At 39.9% G+C, this 23,771-nt stretch overlaps 1 protein-coding gene across 1 annotated transcript; it reads right to left on the bottom strand.

Annotated features, from left to right (window-relative positions):
• Nucleotides 1–2,831: 2,831 nt before the first annotated feature.
• On the bottom strand, nt 2,832–21,746 carry LOC113450201 (membrane-spanning 4-domains subfamily A member 12-like). The gene is made up of 6 exons (XM_026721361.2): nt 21,521–21,746; nt 15,267–15,386; nt 7,466–7,522; nt 5,885–6,016; nt 5,225–5,335; nt 2,832–4,912 (listed from the first exon to the last, which is right to left on the bottom strand). The coding sequence occupies exons 1-6, from the start codon at nt 21,608–21,610 to the stop codon at nt 4,790–4,792; spliced, it is 633 nt and encodes a 210-aa protein (XP_026577146.1). The 5' UTR covers nt 21,611–21,746; the 3' UTR covers nt 2,832–4,789.
• Between the last annotated feature and the right edge of the window lie 2,025 nt (nt 21,747–23,771).

The following is a 23,771-nucleotide window of genomic DNA, read 5'->3' as shown; positions in this document are numbered from 1 at the left end:
CCACGGTCCGTGCCCAGAAAAAGATATTTAAAGGGGGGGGGGGTGTCCATGGTGAAGAAAAGGTTGAGAACCACTGACTTAGATGTTAAATAGGAGTGGGGAGACTTTTGGGATTCCACAAAAGAAAGGGCCTTGGGGTGGATCTCTCCCCATTTACCGATATTGAATGAAACTGATCCCAAGGGAGGAGAACTATTATTTTTAAAAAAGCATCCCCTATTCCCAACCCTCAAAGTCAGTCCAGAAGGATAAGAGTGGTGGTTGTTGTTAGGAATTGATAGTCACCTAACAGTTGGGTTGGAAATATATAAACCAGGATAGACATTTAATACTGTCTCTTTAAGGGAATGCTAAAATTGTAATTGGGTGTGGTTCCTCAAACGGCCATAAGATGGAGTCAGAAACCTGGGTTGTTTAGTCCTGTTGTTGATAGTTGCTAGTTGGTCGATGTTCTGATGTTCGCTGTTTTTGATTCCTGAATTTTTCCCTATTTACTCTTGCTGATCATTGTTCTTCTTGGATTGCTGTAAGTCTGTTACTGACCTGTATATGATACTGGACTTTGATATTTGGATTATCCCTGGACTGAAAAACTGACTGCTTTAACCGTGTATGACTTGGACTGCTTGTTGGACTTTGCTTAAGTGCTTACTGGAAGTAAAAACCTACATTTTACTATACAGTGTATCTGTGTGCTGGTTGTGTGTTATTCCTCACCACACTCACTATGTCTCCCTGTGTGCACTCATTCTCCTAATGGGAAATTACCTCAACAGTGGTGCAGTAGTTAGAATACAGTACTGCAGGCTACTTCTGCTGACTGCTGGCTGCCTGCAATTTGGCAGTTTGAATCTCACCAGGCTTAAGGTTGACCCATCCTTCCATCTTTCTTAAATGCTATTTCTATTGCTATACTATGATGGCAGGTGCATACTGAGAGAGTATCAAATGCAGCTAAGATCAGGACGATCATATCATTCCAATCCCAAACCCAGCAAAGATTATCTACAAGCACGATCAATGCTATCTTACTGTTGAATCCAACCCTAAAGCCTGACTGGAAAGGGTCCTTTCTCAAAAAAGAAAAGATTGAGAACTGATAAAAAAAAATATCCAATGTGACTAGGACCATCAGTGGCTTCTTGAGGAGGGGTCATACTAATATCTTCTTGAAGGTAAACAGAATGACCCCTCTCATTCAAACACATCACTCGAAACCAGGCATTTGTCACCTCTTGGGAAAACTGAGCAGGAGGGACGTTGAACTAAAACACAGAAAGCAGCTCTGACATCCCAGAGAATTGTGTGCAATTACTTGACATTCACAGGCTTAAAATCCTCTTAGATAATAGAATTGTTCATCCAGAGTGCACTTCTTAATGAATCCATCAGATGCCTGGAATATTTTTCACAGCAACCCTTCAGTTGTTCTTCCTGTCCCTCAGACCAGGTTACCTTAAAAAAAAGTTCACTTGACACATTTCTGCCAATATCATATGGGAAGGAGGAATAATTAAACTTTGCTACTCTTTTCACTACTGTGTCAGCCTTAATATACACATGTGTGATTGGGTGAATTCTTCATCTTTCCCTAGCAATGCTTGATGTGTCACTTCTGATGCTTCATTTCCCAGAACTTCTCCAAAAACCAGTAAGTCCACAGATAAAAAAAGAAGAAGACAGGCAAATCAGGTGTTTATTCAACTGGATTTTACTTCATTTTAGCGTTCCATCATTTCTTGATATGTAGACATGAAGTTATGTATGTATATGAATTTTAAGATTTTTTTTTCTTCCATTCAATCAAGCCTGATTCTCAGAGACTATCTGGACAAATCCATGCTTTTGGGGGGGAATGCTTTTTTCAGAAGTACTTTGCCCTTGCCTCTTTCCTACGCTGAGAGTAAGTGATTCATTCTAATGACCAGAAAGTGACTACAAGAAGTCCCTGACTAACAATCGTTCATTTAGTGACTGTTCAAGGTTACAATGGCACTGAAAAAATGACGTTTTTCACACTTACAATTGTTGTAACATCCCCACAGTTGTGTGATCAAAATTAGGTAACTGGTATCCATTTATGGCAGTTGCAGTGTCCCAGGGTCATGTGATGACCTTTTGTGACCTTCTGACAAGTATGGTTAATGGGGAAGCCAGGTTCACTTAACAACCATGTTACTAATTTAACAACTGTAATGGTTCACTTAACAATTATGGCAAGAAAGGTTGTAAAATGGGGCAAAAATTGCTTAACAACTGTTTTGCTTAAAACAGAAATTTTGGCCTCAGTTGTGGTCATAAGTCAAGGATTACCTATAGTCCTGCCTAAGATGGGACCAGAACTCTCAGGGTTGGAGTTTCTAGCTTGATTTAATCACTACACCAATCTGATTCTCTGATTCCTGAGAAATTTATGAACTAACAAATGTATTTTCCTCTTATATTCAATTAACATCTGTCTGTCAGACCACTTACATAAGAAAGTAACAGGGCTCTCCTAGTTCATTTTCTAATAGAAATTCGGTTTATATATAGCATCACAGATCAGAGTGTACAGTCACCATGTGCTTTACTGCTTAAATGTTGAGCTGTAACAGGAAACAGGAAACTCTACTTAGAACAAAAAGAATATACCTGTAGAGTATATAGTACCATAGATCCAAACTTGTTAACACTGCCATCTACTGGCTGAATATTACTGTAGTTGTTGCACAAAATCGTATTCCCACAACATATTCCAACATTTGCATCTGGAGAAGCTAAGGCCATTCAACATTATGAAGGTGGATTCTTTGTTAAGCATCAGAGAAAAGCCAAAGGACAGACATATTGTCTCAAATACATGTTTTATTGCAGTTTTTAAAAACATTCATGAAAAACAAGGTCCAATTTAAAAATAGAGAATTACTGAAGAAATCTAAAACTTAACCTGGTCTAATATCAAATAAACAGCTACAAGAACCAGACTTCAGTGAAGTCACCCAAGTTAGGTATCCCTGTTTCATAGATAGGCATTAAAATTGTAGAAATTTCTCTTAAAACATGCTTTGAAAAACATTAGTGAAGATGCTTAGAAGCCAAGGAAACCAATCTCAATCCAGAGAATTCCAAACTCTCAAAATAGGACAAAATACAATAATATGCAGCGAGAAACAAAGAAAGGGGAAAATATCCCAACCCAGCATCTTTAGAGGCCAGGACCAGGTCTATCAAAAATTCTCCTTTTCAAATTCCATGATCCATGCTCATAAACATTACATGTTTTATGAACCTCTCACTCATTTCAGTACTGTGTGACCAAGAGAATTTCCTGATGGATTGGGAAGCAGTCCTGCATTCAGTTACAACCATTGAAACTGTATATTTGACTAAGGGTCAGGATTCAGTCTAAATGCTTTCCTTCTTGCCGCAGACGCTTTTAAGTGAAAAGCCATTTCTTCTAAGCCAGCCTTTCCAACTTTCTTAATTTTGCCTGTCCTTATATCCTCCCTGAACTACAAGCTCTACAAGGTTCAGTTAGAGTTATAGTCCTAAACAGTGGGAGGAAACCATTTGGAGAATGGTAGGCTAAATTCAGAACCAATTTAGTCTGATTCTCAGTGTAGGACCAGACATGTAGTCCCATGTTTCTTCTAGTGTTTCTGGCCCTGCATCAGGGTTACAGCTGCCCTTTAGTGGTACTAAAAACTGTTAGTGGTCCATCATTAGAAATGATTACTACAAAATGCTGCCCAAAATTTTCTGATATCCTCTAGAATTTGTGCCATTTTTTTATTTTACAAGACATGGAGGTATTAAACTGCATGTCCAACTTTGAAATACATAAAGTTGAACTAAGATTTAATGTTCTGGGGAATGAGCGCTTTCTCCTCTGATTTCTTATTTGGTACAACCAAGCCAGGGACAGTGAAAAGAAACTGAAACAGCAATTTTGGCTCAACAAAGCTGGAAGTGAGACTATCATAAACAAATGGTCCTCGCAGAGAATAAAGGATGGAACATTTCCCAAGGCTGTTCTATGAATATCTTAATAGGATGTACTAAATGCAATTATAAATGGAAAACAGTATAACGAGCATCCAAAGTTGCATATATGCTTCATATAAAACCAGTCAGTTTAGCTCAAATTAATCTGCAGATGCTGTTTTTTACAGTATTCTGATTTCCAGCTCCATTAGAAAACATGAGGGGGAATCAGTTACAGAGACTGAGGCCCAGACAGTGGCATATACCGGACATTTGCCAGGACACCTAAGAATGGTACAGAGTCTTTATTAACCAGCTGCAAGACAGGACTTTGGCCAGTAGAAATTAACATCATAAACTGGCTTCTGTTTCAATGGCTACCGAGTCAACAACAGAGCCAGCCAGAGCTGAAAAGATGCATTAATGTCCACACTGGGCATCTGTTGGCTTCAGTTCCATATTCTCAGTCTGGGTCACCAACCTTTTTGTGACTATTTCCAGTATGGTATCATGATTGTCCTCGAACCTCACTTTTACACCTAGCAATCCATGTGTCACATATGGTTATTTCCATACACAGCCCATGCAAAATGAAGCATTACCTTTTACTCCGAGGCAAAAAATATCAAGTCACATGTCTGTTATTCCAGGCTTAAATGGAGACAGTACAGGAGGAAGTAGAGAGACAGACCCTTTACCTGTCAGCTAGAATACTGACGAAAATGAGGGACCTCTGTCATGCAGGAAAAGGCTAACTTTTATGCCCCCCCCCCCAAATGCAGCTGATGTGACTTCTTCATACAAATTCCTCCAGCCTAGTCTTCTACACGGCCTCAACTTTAAAATAATAATTTACATCATCAGAGCTTGGTGGACAATGTACTGAAGATTCTACAGACGGGACTTCATTATCTGTCCTGACGGTGTTTGGGTCAATCAATATAGCCTAGAAAACAAACCATATTAGACTTGTCTCCCTTTTCCAATGTTCATTTGAGGAATTGATTCTTCTCCCCCCCTCCAAACATCAAAACTCAATTGATTGGATCATTAAAAAAGAAATTCATTTTCTGACCTCATTCCCTCTCAGATTAATTCTGTTTAGTTCACATTCATCTGTCCATCCAAAATATGCCTTTTTTTTTTTCATCAAAACCTCTCACACAATGACTGACACACTTTAATCAGAAACAAGAACAAGAACCTAACTCTAATTCACAGATGTAGCAGCAATTATAATTTAGGTATTAAATCTCACCTCATTGGAGTCAGAACGTGTTGCCCGGCACCAAAAATATGCAGTTGCCGATGCAATGCAGAATTCTACAATGGTGAATGTCAACAGCGTAATGGCGATCCTATTGCCTGTCTTTTCGCCAATGGAAACAATGATACAAGCTGATTAGAAAATGGGACCTATCCATTTACTTCTCTTGGGGGCTGCCTTGGTCCATGTAATTGTTTTGTTCTGTTCCCAGGGTCCCACTTCATGCCTTGGAGCCCCAGTACTCTTGCAGACATCTCCTGTAGGATTGGATTGGTTTTGTCCTACCTAGGTCCATTTGTACTTCTAGGTCCATTTAATTTTAAAATCATAGAAGTTGCTATAATACAGTGGACTTACAGCAACATCTTCATTTTTAAAAATGTTTCTGTATCTCAAATGGGCCTATAGGCTATTCTTAGAAAATAGTGATGAGCAGCAGCAGTCCAGGGACAGCTGAGCTGCTTAAAAGGGGGCAAAGGTGATTGGGGGAAAGAAGGCAAAAGTAATTGGGGGAGAAGAGAAGCCCTGCAGAAAGTATCTTCATCTGGGTTTCAGGTGTGCTGAATATAAATGATTGAGTGCCCAATTGAGTAGTACTATCTTTGCTAGTGTCAGATACTACTACACTATGTCTGAACCATTGACACTTACCATCACTAGTGAATACTTGTAGTTATCATCTGAACGAAATGGCCCATTTATGCTCAGGTCTACTATAAAAGACGATATTCCAAGTAACGCAAAAATGGCACTGATGATATTCATGACTTGTGAGCCTTTTACCTAAAAGGCACAAACATTGAATGTTAGGTCATCACAGCAAAAACAATTTTTACTATATTGAGAATTTAGGACAACCTTACCCAATCTAAATGGGTTGGGACTATAGCTCTGAGGAAGAAGCTCATCTAGTGACTTAAAGATCTTCTAGCATCTTCAAAGAAAATTTTGGTGGTCCACAGAAAAATGTCACTCCCAAAGCAATTAATCCAGACTGTGCAGGAACACAAGGCTGCACCACCCACATGGCCCACGGGAACACAAGGCTTGTGTCACTTGCATTGTGAACAACATGAGGTAGTGAGGGGAGGGGAGAAAGGGTGGAGGGGGGGAATTTGCTTCTTTCCTCTTCTTTCTTCTTCTGCTTTTGGCTGCACACAAGGAAAGCAGCAAAAGTCTTTCTTTCTCTCCCCCAAACTCCACCAGAAATGAGTCTTTGGGACTCTGCAAGGCCTCCTATTCCAAGAGGCTGCACCAGCGTGACAAGTCTCACAAAGACTCATTTCTGGCAGAGTTTGGGGCAGAGAAAGAAAGAATTTTGCTGCTTCTGCTGCTTTCCTTGCATGAAGCCAAAAGTCTCTCTCTCTCTCTCCCCCTGAGAATGGAGATGGAGACGGTATCCTGCGATCCCAAATAAAGAATGATTGATTGGTAGGAAAACGGGGTGGGAAATTTCTCTGCAGACTTTTTTTGGGATTTTCCCAGGGTCTCTGGTCCGCAGGATTTAAAATTATGAGTTTGGTGGTCCCTGAGGTCCAAAAGGTTGGCGACCCCTGTTCTAGTCCAACACTCTGCTCACACAGGGACCCTATAACATTTCATACAAATGGCTGTCCAACCTATTATTAAAAGCCTCCAGTGATGGAGCACCCAGCTGAAGGCAAAATCTAAAATACAATTTAATGCCCTGGGCAGAGCAAGTTACTTTTGGGAACAATGCTTTTGATTCTAATACCTGGTGTTATATGAAGCATTGTACTAAAGACAGTTAAAATCCTCTAGTAATGGAAAAAGAAATCTCTTATAGAAATGTAGTGGGCTTTTAATAGGACAAATGAACAATGACTATGTATTCTAATGACACCTCCAGCCCCGCCTCACCACCCCGAATATTCTCCTCTAAGAGGTTCACATGCATTTAGTAGCTTCCAAATCTTTTCAAAGCAATGATACTAGCTTCTGGGAGGCAATCAACAATATTTGCAGCAACCCTGATGATTTCAAAAGAATAACATGCATGCCATGAGATCCTCATACAAATGCCACACTTGTGTACTTGTATCCCCATATCCAGCAGAAGTAAGCTGTAGCATTTGTGGGATGAAGTTGCCACGCCTTTGCTCCCTTCCCCTCATGGATGCAAATGTAGTTGTTTCTCAGAGATCTTTTAGTATTTAAAGCATTAAATTGCAGATCATAGTAAAGAAAACAATATGAGGCAGACAGACTCACTGCACATTCCGTAGGACTCTTCTCAGCACCAATTGAGAGACATCCAGAAACAATGAACTGTGTGGAAAGAAGGAAAGTAGTAAACATGTATATCTCAATTAAGAGAACATCCCTTACAATCTTCACTAGATAATATCTCATGGTGGTAGAAATGAAGAGGAAGATTGGTACCATAAAATGCTTTGTCAAGAAAGAAAAGCTATCTGTAAACTAAGCAGTGGGATATAACCCAGTATCTGTCCTGGAGGTCAAACATTTAATCAAGGGTGGGAGACAAGGGGCCCTTCTGCTAATAATCCATCTGAATCCACAGTAAAACCACTTCATTTTAATCTGACAGAACAGAAAGAAAAAGACAGACAAAGAAAGAAAAGAAAATAATAGATCTCATAAAAATATGGTAGAAAGTGGGGTATCAGTAAGAATGGGAGAGGGGAGAACCTTTCACTTTTGGCTCCATTATTTATATATTTAAGAAAATATATATGGCCACCCAATTCACTGTCAATGACTCTGGACTGTTTACAAAGATATTTGTTTATATACTTTCTATTAATATGCAAATCTCTATGAAAAATATTGTCCTGATATCTGAGAAGTCTATCTTTTCAGGCAAGTCAGTCTCACATCCATCTATGTTGTCTGTCTGTCTATCTGTCTTGTCTGTCTGTCTGTCTGATCCATATCTATCTATCTATCTATCTATCTATCTATCTATCTATCTATCTATCTATCTATCATCTATCTATCTATCTATCTATCTATCTATCTATCTATCTATCTATCTATCCCAATCTTCCATCTTGTTCCAAAACCTTGAAAAAAAGGCTGTTCCTGCTGTGTCTCTTGGTAGGCAGAAGTGAAGAGGCACTCTTGCCTTCAAACTATAGATTCTTTGCTTTGGAGCCATAAAACAGTACAGTCTGTGCTCAATTATGATTCATTTTAGGGCTGAGATGAAAGCATTTGCCATATTTTTGTATTTTAAATTAAAAAGCCAGTTTTTTTAACATCCTTTGTCCTCATTTGCCAACATTGCACTTTAGCTCTGCTGGCTATGGTAGTAAATCTGATAGTTTTATCAAAATTATGAAGAAAAAACATCTATTCAACATAAGTACATAGACCCTTACAACAAAAATTCAATGATTCTGAGCAAATGAGGACATGAGTAGTGAAGACAAAAATGTAATTGTTCAGTGAGACTAATCTTTTTATCAATAATAATTTGTATTGATTTGCAGAGGACATTCATTGCAGCCCTAGTCAGATAAAGAAAGTAAATGAAGTTTGGGAAGTGATTTTGCTAATGTAGTTTTGGGTATTTTTCTATATGAGGCTTAAATTGTCTTTGAATTCTTCCCTTGCTACTTTTCATAATTACACAGTTGTGATTATCAGATTCAGAGTCAGCCCCTAGTCAGTTAATAACCATCATAGCCATTTTAATTTCCATTGTGGCACTGTGGGAAAGTAGAGCTGCAGATCTGTAGGGAAACCAATAGCTGGCCAAGGAGGGGGTCCAAGGTAGGGCATTTGGTACAGCCAGCATTATTGTTAGTTGCTGGAAAACAGGAGAGAGTCACTGTTTTGATTTCAGACTTATGTTGCATGCTAATTTAAGCAAACCTTATCTTTAGCCTCATATAGGCATGTATACAATACAGAAGAATGCTGGGAGGATACTAATGAAAAGTGAGCCAGGGTGATCAGACTGATAACTGGTTTGAGACTTACGGAGAAATGAAGTTGTTTGGACAGAGACAACTACACAAACACAGGTGTAAGAAAGAATATGGACACTATGCAGGAAATTGATGGTGAAATTGTTCAGATGACAGTCACAGAACTGAACAGGAGTCAGACTTAGCATTGACAGTATCTCACATTGCTGCTTCACACACAAACAGAATTTGCTGGATGCAGTTCTCCTAAAGCTAGCAAAGAAACATCTGGGTTTATGTATAATCTGTTCGAGATTGTACTTTCCAGATTTATCTTATTATATGCAAAGTGCTGTTGCCATTAAGCAGGAAAATATGAACATAAAGTTTACTTTATAAAAACAAAGACAACCACAAAAAGTTTTGGACAAAACTTCCATGTTTTATCTTCCTATTCCCCACAGACAGTATTCAATATTTATTACATTATTTCTATATCTTTCTATTGGCAAGTGTGCATCATTGTATCCAGGTAGACTCTCTCTCTCTCTCTCTCTCCTTCCCTCCCTCCCTCCCTCTCTCTCTCTCTGTGATAATTATTCTTAGAGGACAGTTAACTTATCTGTTACATCATCTGACAGATCCTTTCTCAATTTTTTTTCATTCTCTCTCTGCATCCAATGCATCAGGATATATAAGAATGCAATTTATAGTACAGTATGTAATAAAACAGAACAAAGAACAGAGCTTAATTTCTAGGCTGAAAAGGCACAAGAAGAATGAGGAAATGTTGAAAACAGTGTGGGAGAAGGGAGATAAGAAACGGAGGCCAACAACAATTCAGATTTAGACACATCTAAGACTAAAAAAAGAACTCTCTCTCTCTCTCTCTCTCTTTGTTGCAAGACAGGCTAGTTCCAAGCCATACGCCAAATAAACATCTGGTAAGAGGACATTTTGACTAATAATGGATTTTGTCCCCAAACAAAAGAGTTATTTTGTAAACAAAATAACCGGAAGGCCCTCATATGTGTTCATTAGCCCTGACCTTAAAGCTGTTTATTACAAATTAAATACAAATTTTTAGAGTATTTGTATTCTAAAAATTATGTTTAGGTGGCACGAGAGTACACAGCCCCTTAATGCAGTATTTTGAATTGTATATGAGTGAAAAATAAATAAATGAAAAAAATCCAGAATGGGAGAACAGCATGTTGAAACTTTTCCAGGATGGTTGTATACTGACATCCCATTCATCGTAGAGAAGATGATTGGCACACCATTTTGCCTCAGAATTGCAGTAACACAAGCAAAAGGCTGTGCTAGACTTATATTTGAACTGCAAATATTTAGACTAGGTGCAGTGGAGAGCTAGTAGTTCCTAGGTATCTTTCTGCTGGTATATCCAATAATCACCTAGTAGGCATTAAAGTGGAGAAATGTCCCATTAACCACAAAAGTGTGAATTATCAAGGCCATGATTTTCTCAACTGAAACACACAGTACTCTATAAATGAAGAAAAGGGATGCTTCTGAATTGAGATTTGGAAAAATTACTGAGGACACCTTGGACCACAAGAAGAGTACATAAACCATTCAGTATTAGATGAAGTTAAAGTAGACTGCCCGTTGGAAACATTAATAATGAAGCTAAAGCTTAAATGTGTTGGACATCTTATCCAAAGGTCACTGGAGAAGATCCTCACGCTTAGAAAAAGCTGGTTGACCAAAGACAAGGTTATTGGATATCTTCTCATATGATACAAGTAAGAGATTATAAGAACTTAAAGAAACAATGTTTAACAGACAATTGTGGCAACATGATGCTTATCAGGTCAACAACAGCCAAAGTGACCAAATGAGGGAACAGCAACAGCGACTACTCAGATCCAGGCAAGCCAGAGATGGTAGCTCTAAATTATAATTATTTAGTTCTTAGATTTATATTCTAGCTCTTCCCTAAGAGCTCAAGGCAGCTTACAGAAGCAGAGAGATTTCCCTTTATTTTATACCCACATCAGCAATCCTGTGAGGTGGATTAGGTTAAGGAGTGATTGACCCAAAGTCATTCAATATGGACCTAGAAAAATTTCTAGTGTGGATGAAGTTCCATTCATGCTGCAAACTGATTGGCACCATTTGCACTCCATATGTGACGAAGACCTTTCACACTACTGAATTAAGGTGTTCTCCACACATTCTTGAGGCATCAGAAAACTATATTGGCTTCACATTTGTTCTCATGCCCATCCGGCCTCTATTGCCTCTGTTTCCGTTCATTGCCATCACCTGATTCCTCTTCAAAAATGGGTGAGAAAGCCTTGTAGAATGTCCACACCCTGAACATATTAGGAGAATAAAAGAGAACAAGCCAAGGATGACTTAAATCTGTCACTCCTGACTGGTTATGAGGCAAAGGGAACACAGATGAAATAATAAATTGCCAAGGTGTGTTTGCATCCAGATTTGGCAGAAGTGAAGAAAGTACTCTCTACAAGCTGAAAAAGAAGTGTAGGGGATGCTTAAATAATTAGATCTATGTCTGTGGAGATTCTCAGTTATCCAGGTCATGGTTGCCCCAAAGATGCTTTTTCAAGCAACAACTGGACTTTCTGATTTTTCTTCGAAGCCATTTCGCTTCTTATCCAAGAAGCTTTTTCAGCTCTCAGTGGATTCCACTCCCCACTATCCAGTCAGAGCTGAAGAAGCTTCTTGGATGAGAAGCAAAATGGCTTCAAATCAAAACAGAAAATCCAGTTGTCTCTTGAAAAAGCACCTTTGGGACAATTAGCTCTATGAGTTTAGCCATTCTCTTGCCTTCACCTTTCAGATCTTTCAAACTGAAAGTCAACTGTCTCTGATCCCACAGGACACCATTCCATAGGATCAGAGAACCAGGTTTTTGGAAGAGCTGCCTTCCCTTTTGTTACTTGTTACTTCTTCCAATCTTGGCACCAGCTACCTGCAGAGAGCAAGGACAACCTGAGCTCTTTAAACTTGCTACAACTGCTATGTTGAGCCCAAAGCAATGGCTGGTGGCGGGGGGGGGAGCTGTCTGATGCAGCCAGAGCCTCCTTCCCATTTCATGGCACATCCCCCCTTCCATGGTGAATTGGAGAGATCCTTCTGTCAAAGCCAGATCTCTGAGACCAGGATTGACTCAGAAATCATGTGAGTCCAAGTGAGAGGCAAATCTGTAAATTCTGGACTCTCCCACCATCCCAAACAGAATAATCCTGGGAAATAGTGTCCAGTCATATCAACCCTACACAAGTAGTGAATGAGTGCTGGGCTGATTCCCATCCTTGAAATCTCCACACACGGCACCAACTGTTTGATGAAGTGTACAGATTGTGCTCACAGGAAAATTGCCACAAAGTAGGCCACTGAAGAGGAAATGATATATTAATGTTAATATTAATATTGATATTAATATCTCATCCGTCACATCACTGAATTTAAATAAAATGAATTTCAATACTTTTCCCCAATGTTTTTTGGTGCATATTTGTCAGGTAAATTGAAAGAAAAACCCGTGGGTTTGCTCTCAGAAGCTATAAAAAAGGGAGTCTGAGTTTTAAAAAAATGTCAACAAGGTACTGAAATCCCACCAAGGTTTCTCAACTGTCATGCTGCCATTCTTCTGCTGTGTGAAAAGGTAGCAGTTTGACAATATGTAGGCCCTTTTCCCAATAGCAGTGACCATGGTTGCCTGTTGCTATGGTGGCTGGGTTGGAGAAGCTGGAAAGCGATCAATGCTGCTTAGAGACAGGAAGAGGATGCTGTACTGCTATGGAAAGGGAGGTGGGAGAAAATACAGTGGGTGGTTTGACCCAAGAAGATGGAAGATATGAGAATCCTTGCCAATAGGAAGGCAGATTGCCTATAGGGGTTGCAAAGCTTCAGTGATTCCAAGGAAAACACCAGCCTTGCTGCTATCACTAATAAAATGGAGCAGGCTTACTCGGTTCCCAAAATAGATGTTGGTGAGAGCAATGGTGATGATTTGTTAGGTCTGCCCACTCCAGAAGACAGTATAGATTCACAACTGATCCCTAAATGATACAAATGTATATGTGTGTCAGAATATTTTAAGTTGCAACCTTATGGGAGGTGAAATAAGCCATACTTAAAATAATAATAATAATAATAATAATAATAATAATAATAATAATAATAATAATAATAATAATAATAGTAATTTTGCAGTCTGGGACCTGCTTTCTTGCCTCTCCTCAGTTTAAAAAGGATATTAACAAGCTGGAGCAAGAGGAGAGAAGGGCTACCAAGATTGTGAAAGGATTGGAAATCAAGCCCAAGAGGAATGGTTCTAGGAATATTTAGCTTGAGAAGTGACGTTATTGCTGTCTTCAAATACTTGAAGGACTGTAGCATTGTAGAGGATTTAATTTCCGATTGTTCAGGAGGAAAAGACTAGAATCAATGGGGTGAAACTTCAAGGATTTAGAGACAGATTAGATATTCCAAAGAACTTCTTGACAGTAAAAACTGTCAGTCAGTAGGATTTAATTGTTTCCCTTCAGTGAAGATTTTCAGTTAGAGGCTGAATAGTCATCTGTCAAGGGTGGTGTAGGGAATCCTGCAATATGCCAGTGGGTGGGTGGGGGAGGGTTGGCTTTATGTCCACTTAAGTCTCCTTCAACTCTATGATTGCTTCATACATGCAGCATATTGAAATTGCATTTTAAAGCAAATGCTAAGCATGCAGTCAAACTCAAGGCCCAGGGGCCGGATCCGGCCTGCAGGGTGCTTAGGTCTGGCCTGTAGGGCTTCCCTGGAAACAGCACAGGACCAGCCCTCAGTGCCCGTGCCAGTGAAAACAGAGCTCAGGAGGCCACAGGTGGCCCTCCCAAGCTCCATTTTCACTGGCAAAGGATTGTAGGAGACTGTCACAGCCAAAAACGGAGCCTGTTTTCATTGGCAAAGCATTCAGGCCACCACAGGCACCCCCAACACGAGTGACGTTGACCTGGCTACATCCACCCTGTCCTCCCTCCAAGCTCAAACACAACCGTGATGCGGCCCTCAATGAAATAAAGTTTGACACCCCTGCAGTAGAAGAAAAACAGGATATGTTCCTTTGGCCTGAAACTGAATCCACATCCTAATGCTATTAAATCTCAGAGCAATGGTGTTTATATTTAGAGTTTATATCCTTTTCCTTTTTTTAAGAGGATAATATTTCCCCCTCAAGCTAATGATGCTTTTAACAAAATGGAAAAAGAAAAAAAAGACATTTGGGCCAAAGTGAAAGTACTTCATTTTTTAAGAAAGAACATGGTAGGAATGGAATAAAAAAATTACAAACTAAAAATTTGGACGCTTCAAAACGAAGGAAAGAAGGAAGGACACGCAACTTCGTAACATTTTTTTTTAACAGACAGGACAAGAGCTAATGATAACTCATGACAGATCAGACACTTTTGAAGGAATCAGGCAGGCACCTGAAAATTTGTTCCACAACATTGAAAGAAATCTCAGCTAAGTGCTGGTTTAGCTGGGAGAAGCATCACTGAAGTCATTGAGGAGGAAATGTGTCGGTAGTCCTCGACTTATGATCACAATGGAGCCTTGAGTTGCTCAGTGAGACATTAGTTAACTGAGTTTTACCCCATTTTGCAGCCTTTCTTGCCTCAGTTGTTAAATGAATCACTGCAGTTGATAAGTTAGTAACTTGGTTATTAAGTGAATCTGGCTTCCTCATTGACTTTGCTTGTGAGAAGGTCGTAAAAGGGGATCACATGACCCCCAGGACACAGCAACTGTCATAAATATGAGCCAAGCATCTGAATTTGATCATATGATCATGGGGAATGCTGCAAAAATTGTAACTGCAAAAATTCCAGTCATAAGTCACTTTTTTCACTACTGTTGTAACTTTGAACGGTAACTAAATGAACTGTTATAAGTCGAGGAGTACCTGTAGTTAATCATATAACCCAGGAACTAGTTGCTTCATCAACTGACATCCTGTCTTTTTCTCACCCAGGACCTCCCACCACCCTTCTTCCCTTCTTCTTCATAGATAACCTCTCTTGTTTCCTGCCCAACTGCTCTTCCACCTGTCCCCACCTCACCTGGAGGGAAAGGGGGTTTCTCTGGTCTGTGATACTCACGGATGCTCCTCCCAAGAAGGGAATCTCTCCAGATACAAAGAATGAGGTATATACACTGGACAGGGTGCTGAGAATGATCCCAAAGCTGATGTGTATGAACCCGGTCATGATCTGGATGGTCTGTGGGAACAACCAGGGTAATAACATTTGGCACTTGATGGATTCAATTCATACATGCACACACACACATGCTTGCATGCACACATGCACACACACACACACCTTGATTGGTTACGCTGACTTCAAAGGATTGGCATCAAAGGATCTCCTGCCCCAGATGGCTACCACCTATTTTATTTTAAAGCAGCTTTTGCCATCCTGGAGATTTGGAGCTGTGCAGGAGTTCATTTCACCTCCCCAACCAACTCACAACCAACTCATCACAGTCAACTCACCATGGCCAACTTGCCATGGCCAACCCACCACAGTCAACTTGCCACAGGACAACTCTCCATAGGATAAGAGTTCCACTAATACAGAAGAAATAGTGGAATAGAATCATGAAAGAAAGGGTGCCAAAGGAAGGACAAAATGAAATGCTAATGACAAAAATTAAAATATTAAAAAAAATCATTTTCAGACAATTAAATTGAATTGTTGAACTGTCCTGCAGTGAATTGTCCTGTGACAAGTTGGCTGTGTTGAGTTGTCCCGAGGCGAGTTGGCATGGTGAGTTGGCCAATGCAGTGAGTTGTTCCATTCTGTCCCTCTTCTCCCACTCAGTTTAGCTAAAGGTTTGGGAAGTTGCTCTGGAGCTCTTTCAGGCACTTTTCTCTTTCCTCACCGCTGCCCTAAATTTTATGATGCAGATTACCAGCTTCTAAGTAAGAGTTCCTAAAGATTAGTGAGAATAATTTATGACTGCTAGTGGAAAGAAATCCAGGGTTTATAAATCTGTTTAATTAACCATTCATTTTGGCAGCAACTAGTAGGTGTTCCCTCCAAAGTTAGCCCCAGTCCTATTGACCTTCTGCAAATCTCTTAAAATGGGGTTTTTTTCAGCAGGCCTGGGGATCCCTTGGTTAACAAGGAGACCCACAAGTTGGTTTTACTATGTGTGAGATTCTGATGCATTCTCCCAAGTTCTGTGTTTAATTCTTTTTAATAATTACTTAAAACTGTTTTAATTGTTAGTTTTATTATATGCCACCTAAAGTCACCTTTGTGAGGTGGCAGCTACAGGCAATTCTGAGGCTACAACTATTTGTTCAGTGACCTTTTAAAGTTATGACAGTACTGAAGGAATGATGATTCCAGTAGTTCTGGTCATTGCAGCATTATGTGACAGAGGATTCTGATGTTCCCGGCTACCTACCTTCAAGCAAAGTCAATGGGTAAGCTAGCAAGAAATTGGAAGTCATGGTCACATGAGGTCCTCACTTAAGACCTGTACAGTCCTCAATTAATGACAACAACTGGACTGCTGGAATAGCCATAGATAAATAACATGGTCATGTGACTTCATGCCTGCATTGCTTAGTTATAGCAATTCTAGTCCCTATTGCCATCATAAGCTGAGGACTACCTGTGTATACATTTGAAAAAATAAATAAATAAATCCAGGTGACCCTGTGCCTGAGGTTGGGGAAGGGAGATGCTCATTATCCCAGAAGAGTTTGTAGAATGAATTGAATTACTTCTAGGGTTACCAGTGGTCTCCTCATCATATGGTCCTTAGCTCAAACAGGGTCAGCTAGAGGTCATAGAATGGTTTTACACTATATTGGAGACACTTTGTATGAAATGAAGAATATTTATGGGAGCATTCTGGTGTTCTTATCTGCTAGGGGCCTGCCTGTTGTTGCTTGATGGACCATTTTCAGATGCATCACAGATTGTACAGTGCTGTTGTGGATAAGGATCTGAATTGTGACAAGTAAACATACGGTATAACCTCTTCACACAGGGAGCAACTTAGGCCTTTTTATTGCATTGTTGCCTTAGATCAACCTATCCTAATGTGGCCCTTCCTGGCTTACAGCTTCTGTTCACTATTCCGCAAGCAGCCAAGCAAAGTCATTCTCTGTGGTGAAGAAGGTTGCCATAGAGAATATAAGGACTGTGTTAAAATCCAGCTTTTCATTCAATCCAGATTTCACAAATACAGTATTCATATTTTTTAGGATATGGAGGATGGGAACAGATTCCCCTGCCTTCATATAGTACACCTGAAAAAAAGCTGTAACCTTTTCACTTTGGTTGGTGATTTATATAAACCTCACAGGGGAGACATTGGGAGTTGCTACTTGGATCTTCTGCAAAGACTCCAAGAGAAGATTTTTCAAGAGCAGCTTTTGCCACTTGGCCTAGGTTGAATTGAGCAGTTGTGTTTTTACTTTCAGTCTCTTGACAATAATCAAAGATCTAGAGTAGGCAAATACAGAAGAGTAATACAACAAGCCCTTAATTTACTGTAACTGAGGAGATAATAAATGGTATTCTCAAATGTCTGTTAAAACCCAAAGTATATCATTTGTGTCATTTGTATATCTTTTTTATAGTTTCATCACTCATCAGTTTCATCACTCATAAATTGCCATAGATAGCAACAAATTAAAGTTAAATTTAATTCCCTTGATCAATTATTTTGGATGCAACAGCCTTGCCTGTTATTTCAGGGGATAATTGGATGGAAATTGTATCAGTTGCATTTAAAGTCCATTATAGAAATTGGGAAATTCTGAACTATTCAATTGGAGCAAGTTTCATTGTACTAAGGAGAGGAAACACTTATTTCTACTTGATTTTTATATTTGACTTCTCCTTATGAAGGAATTCCTAATATATTGCCTCTGTCTGTAGAAGTGTCCTTTTGAATACAAATACTGAATATGAGGGTATAAAATTCCGTTTCTCTCCTTTGGATGGAAAATATTTTTTTTATGGGAAATTAAGCAGGGGATTTGTTTTCCTGTTTTGTTTTGTTCTGCTGTGGTATAATTTTTGTTTCTTTGCTTGCTTATTGTAGATGGATGGATGGATGGGGAGGGGAAGAAGGAGAAGGAGAAGGAAAAGGAGAAGGAAGAAAGAGAGCAGAATTTTCAGAAGAGAGTCCAATGTTTGCTATATACTCTGTTTCTCCAACAATACGGCCTCCCCCAATAGGAAGTCCCAGCATGTTTTATAGGCATGAAATGAAATTAAGCCCCTCCCCCCAAATTAAGGCCTATATTAAAACATGTGAAGTGGCGGGGAATGGTGGGGAGGCTTGCCGTTAGGAAGTACACCCGGATATGGTGCTACCTGCGTTGACCCCGATACGAAGTGCCCCACCAACGCCGAGGTCAACATCCAAGCCGTCGCCGCCTGCCCAAAGATGCAAGGAGGGGGGAATTAAGTCACCCCCGAAAAGACGGCCTAGCCATTTTTTCGGGGCTCAAAAAAAAAAAATAAGGCCCAGCCTTATTATATGAGAAACACAGTAGTTACTGTAATGTGGCCAGCCAGGCTGACAACAGTGTTTGGGTGGATTATACGTGGGAAAATTTATCATTATCCTCATGGTAAAATGTACAAAAGATACTGGACTGGAGTCAGCAAACTCCAGACAATGAGTCTGGTAGCTTTGGGATTGCTTGATTAATTTTTCTAAGTTAAGAGATACTGATGCATCAGATGGCAGCTGTCTAGGAGAGCAAATGCCAGTCAAAGCAAATCAGTTGGAACACATCTAAAGTGGCAACATGCCATGTGGATGTCTTTACAGAAGGCATTCTTTTGTCCAGGGCAAGTGAAAGACAGGGAGAATCAGAAAGACAAAGGCATGAAATTGCTCATAATTAGAGAGGATCTGGAATGGCAACTGTGCAGGAGAACAAGCCATCTGCTCGCATCTATAGATAGATGATAGATAGATAGATAGATGATAGAGATGATAAATAGATGATATATAGATGATAGATGATAGAGATAGATAGATAGATAGATAGATAGATAGATAGATAGATAGATAGATAGAATTCTTTATTGGCCAAGTGTGATTGGACACACAAGAAATTTGTCTTTGGTGCATATGCTCTCAGCGTATATAAAAAGAAAAGATACATTTGTCAAGAATCATAAGGTACAACACTTAATGATAGCCATAGGGTACAAGTAAGCAATCAAATCATGCTAGGAAACAATCTTTCCCACTAGGCCTGGTGTCTCTCTGTAAAATGATTATTGCTAAATGTGACTTTTGCCTATGCAGATCTACATTCTGCTTTGTGAATGTGTGGAATTTTTTTTTTAGGCAAAATATCTGGTTCAAAAACAGATAGAATCTGTCAATCAACAGATGCTGCATAACTGAAACCTAATGGGAAAAATGTTAGGGTAATCCTGATCAAAGTTTCTGGGTTTTCTTTTTAAAAAATGCATGATATTTATTTCCCCCTTTTGTTTTTTGTTAATTATATAATCTGTATCCCTTATTTCTTTTGGAACATCTTCATTTTAATGCTTTGGTGCACTGAAAGAGAGAACAAGGCAACTTCTGCAATTAGCTGGGAAGAAAAAATGAATATATAGTTCCTTCCATCTGAGCACAGCTTTGAAAAACAGGGCAATGTGCTGTCATTGCTTTTTTTCAATCCAAGGCTTTCATTTTATTTTATTTGTATTTGGATCCAGAGCAATCTTACCGCCTATCTGATATTTCACAATCCCAGTCATCCCAGTTAGAGGTGCTGTTGCCTTCAAAAAGGGACTTAGTAGTTGTGATCTGGGCAATCCCAATAGAATACCACACCTATTCTTAGAAAAGCACCTTTATGTGCTTCTGCAGTAGCAAAAAAGCACTGACTTAGTTGCAGGATTTCCCTTTATAATGTAGCCATTTATTTGTTCAGAATTTCTCCCTGGCTGATACCCTTTAGAGAGTGCATAGCGATTTCTGTACAAAAATGAATGGAGATGGGTTTCTGCTTAAGCTCTAATCTTTAAATGTATTTTGTCTGGGTTTCTGCTTAAGCTCTAATCTTTAAATGTATTTTGTGTCTAGAAGAAGAAACCTTCTTACCGACTTACACGATGCAAGAGAATGCCACAGCACTGGACAGGGCTACTTATGATGTGGTCCTGAAGGACAGTTCTAAATGCTTTTATTTCCCCCCAATTATTTATCACTGTGGGGGAGAGATGGAAGAAAGATGGAGGATGGTGGCAGGGAGGTTAAGAGAATGCTGTTTCCCTCTATCTGTAAAAAAAACATGCGTCTTTTGGCTTGATTTATACAAGCTATGGCAAATTTGTACAAACCATGTCTTTATGCTTTGAAGATCAGTTTTTTAAAACAATTATAACTTACTAAGTTCTAACTGCAGCCTTTAAAAAAAAAGTAGGCTGAGCACCGGGTGAACAATATGGATTTAAATAATAATAATATAAATCATCCCTCTGGGCACATCTAATCACAGATAGAGGGACTCTGGGATTAATTTTCTGGGCAGTCCAGGACTTTGATCAACCTAATCCTGGAAGTGTTCTCCCAATTAGGATCCATGTAGCCAATCTTTGCCATTAACTTGAGGAAGCTTTAAATGGCATAGAAACGATGGGCATCTTTAAGAGGCTGGGCTTAATATTTGGTATTAAGAGCTATACCACCTCTGAACAAACAGGTTCCATTGATACAATACAGCAATTCTCAGTCTCTGTCGACAGCTTTTAACTGCATTTTAATAGATTTGCTTCCTAGAGGGACATTATCCACTTCTCCTATGTACTTAAGACATTGAATTCAGCATTTAAACTTGGGACAGCAGCATTCTTCTGCTGTCCCAAGCAAAACACAGAAGATAGTGCCCAGTCTTCACAAGAGAGAGCAATTCTGAAGTTGTGGGTCAGCCGGATCATTTCTTACTTTCCTTATTGGCACCAGACTTCATTCCTATTTCTGGGAGTATTTAGTATTGGAATGCATATAAATATACCAAAGCTTAAACGAACAAAACGAGCTACTCTCAGAAAGATGTTCTAGCCAAATGGCTCATTATTTTCCATAAGTGGGGATATGACTGATTCCCAAGTTCTTTACATTGATTTAGTCTAAAGCTTTTCTCTGATTCCACCTCTTCCCAGCTACACCCCTCCCCCATTCACACATATGCACACGCACCAGAGAATCACACTGCTCAGACTAAATCAAGAGAGCCTGTACCCCCCAGGAGAAACCCATCCCCAACTCTTCTATCCACCCCCACCCCCACCCCCAATCTTGCCCAACCCAGCTCCCTGCCCAGAGGGGGTTCTCCCAGGCTTCTGTCACTCACCCCCAGCACTCGGTTCTTCCCTTTGGGAATAGTTTCCACTGTGTACATCACAGTCCTTCTCCCCAGCCGGAAGTTCCCCATTCCCTGCATGGGAAACAGCTGGCGTGTGTGCTCCCAGGCCCTCGGGACCCTAGCAACTGAACCCTCCGCTGCATCAGCCAGATCGGCTGAACATGGATAACAGATAGCTGAGCCTGGCTGCTCAGCTCCAGCACATGCTGTATCCCAGAGAAAGGGGGAGAGTGGTCTTATTGGCTTCTGTCAGCAATGATGTCACAGGCAGTCAGAGATGCTGCAAGAGACTGAGCGGTTAGGGAGGGGGAAGGTCTGGGTGGTAGGTAAAGCTACCTCCTTCCTCAATTACATTCTCAGCCGGCAGAGAGGCACCGCAGAGCCATGGGGTTTACACAGAGTGGATTTCTGAGCAATCAGAGATTTGTGCTGTAATAGCCATTCACAGAAGTGTCTCTTTCACAGACAGAGGAGAAGGCAATTTTTTTTTTAAAAGTGGCTGGGAGCCATCTTCTGTAGTCAGTAAAGAAAAGTTCCCTGAATCTTCTCCATGGTGGTGTTAATACCTCTGATGAAAATGATGCTGGTTGGTTTGGGTTTCATGCAAACATTTCCCCCCAAGACATTAACATCGGTGTAGGTGATGTATCTTCTTTCCTCTTCCTGCACTCCCCATCCATTACATCTTATCAACAGGTTACTGATGGACTAAAACCACAGAGAGTCTGGTTCAAATGCATCATTTGTCATGGAACAGGGCTTCTTTGCAGTATCTCCAATTTCTTTTTTGGCACCTTCAAACTCCTGAGCTTAGTTATCTTACCTTTGTGTTATTTGTAGAGATTGCTTTCTACTTGAAGTGTACTGGAATAGTAACCACAACAATTGGGCTTTTTACTAAATTAATGAATGGCATCTCCTTCCCTACCATCCAATCAGAGCCGAAGAAGCTTCTTGGATGAGAAGCTAAACAAATTCAAAGAAAAACCAGAAAGTCCAGTTGCCTCTTGAAAAAGCACCTTTGGGACAACCATCACCTGGATGATTGAGAATCTCCGTAGACATGGTGTCTCCTTGTTAGTGATTAACTGAAAACCAGATCCCTTGACTGATATTCTGTAAGTAGCAGCAGAGAAATATCTTCAGCTCCTTTCACATCTTCACTCTACAAAGAACCATTTGCACTTTTTCTCTTAATCTTAATTCAACCTTAAACCGAGATATGTGGTGTGGTGATTATGGTGTAGAACCTACCTAGAAACTTTAGCCCACACTTTCCCCATGCAATCTACCTTACAGCATATGAGGATAAAATGGAGATTCCCATTTAACCACACTGAATTTCTGGAAGATTGATGGAAGATAGAAAAATAGTTTTCCTTGTTTACAGGTGCACCATGGATGTGTACATGAGCTGTGGTGGTGCATGGTTAGAATACAGTATTGTAGGCTAACCCTGCCTACTGCCAGGAGTTTGATCTTAACTAGCTTAAGGTTGACTCATGTGGTTGAATAAAATGAGACCCAGTTTGTTGGGGCCAATATGCTAGCATTTGTAAACTGCTCAGAGTGATGTAGAGCACAATGAAACAGTATATAAGTCTGAGTGTTAGTGTTATGCTATTGGAAGGGGTGGGGGTTGACAGTAAATGCTAGATGTTGCAACATCTTCATATAAATGTCATGACTTAAGCACTTACATCAGCTGTCAGGATGCAAATACATGGTGGGACATTGGCAGAATGGTGTCATCTAAAGCATATCATTGTGCCGGCACTAATATAGGTAGTTGTAGATGCTACTGAGAAGTATGCGCCTATTAATTTGTTATCAAATAAAATAATAAACTAGGATCATGCATCAGTGATATGGTTAAGATTCACGATATTTCTGAGATCAGTATTTCCATGGCAACATCTAAAATAGTCAGGAACTCCCTTCACACATACACACATGGAAAAGAAAAGAGAATATTGCTCACAGAAACTGAATAGCTGAAACTGCTGAGTAGCAAAGACCTTTAAGTGTATAATGTTCCAGAGATAAGCATAACCTTGTATTAGGATTTTTATGATGACATTTCAGTATATCTGACTCATTGACCATCATGAATGTGTAAAGACACCCTTGAGGTGGGTTGACTCAATAACTAGTGCCTTAATAGAAGTACTCGGGTAGGGTTCCCCCCCACACCAGTTTTTTGAAACTGGCTTCTTATATGGAGTGAAGGGGGTTCCAG

This window comes from Pseudonaja textilis, chromosome 1, assembly GCF_049901715.1.
Source record: "Pseudonaja textilis isolate UNSWEBS1 chromosome 1, rPseTex1.2, whole genome shotgun sequence".
Lineage (NCBI taxonomy): Eukaryota > Metazoa > Chordata > Lepidosauria > Squamata > Elapidae > Pseudonaja > Pseudonaja textilis.
This window is presented reverse-complemented; position numbering and strand designations above follow the sequence as displayed.

Coding starts and splice junctions, on each gene's coding strand:
- LOC113450201 (XM_026721361.2), bottom strand. CDS start 21,610: ATGCAGGGAATGGGGAACTTCCGGCTGGGGAGAAGGACTGTGATGTAC. Junction 15,387..21,520: donor GGAAGAACCGAGTGCTGGGG/GTGAGTGACAGA, acceptor TTGTTCCCACAG/ACCATCCAGATCATGACCGG. Junction 7,523..15,266: donor CCTTCTTGGGAGGAGCATCC/GTGAGTATCACA, acceptor CTTTCCACACAG/TTCATTGTTTCTGGATGTCT.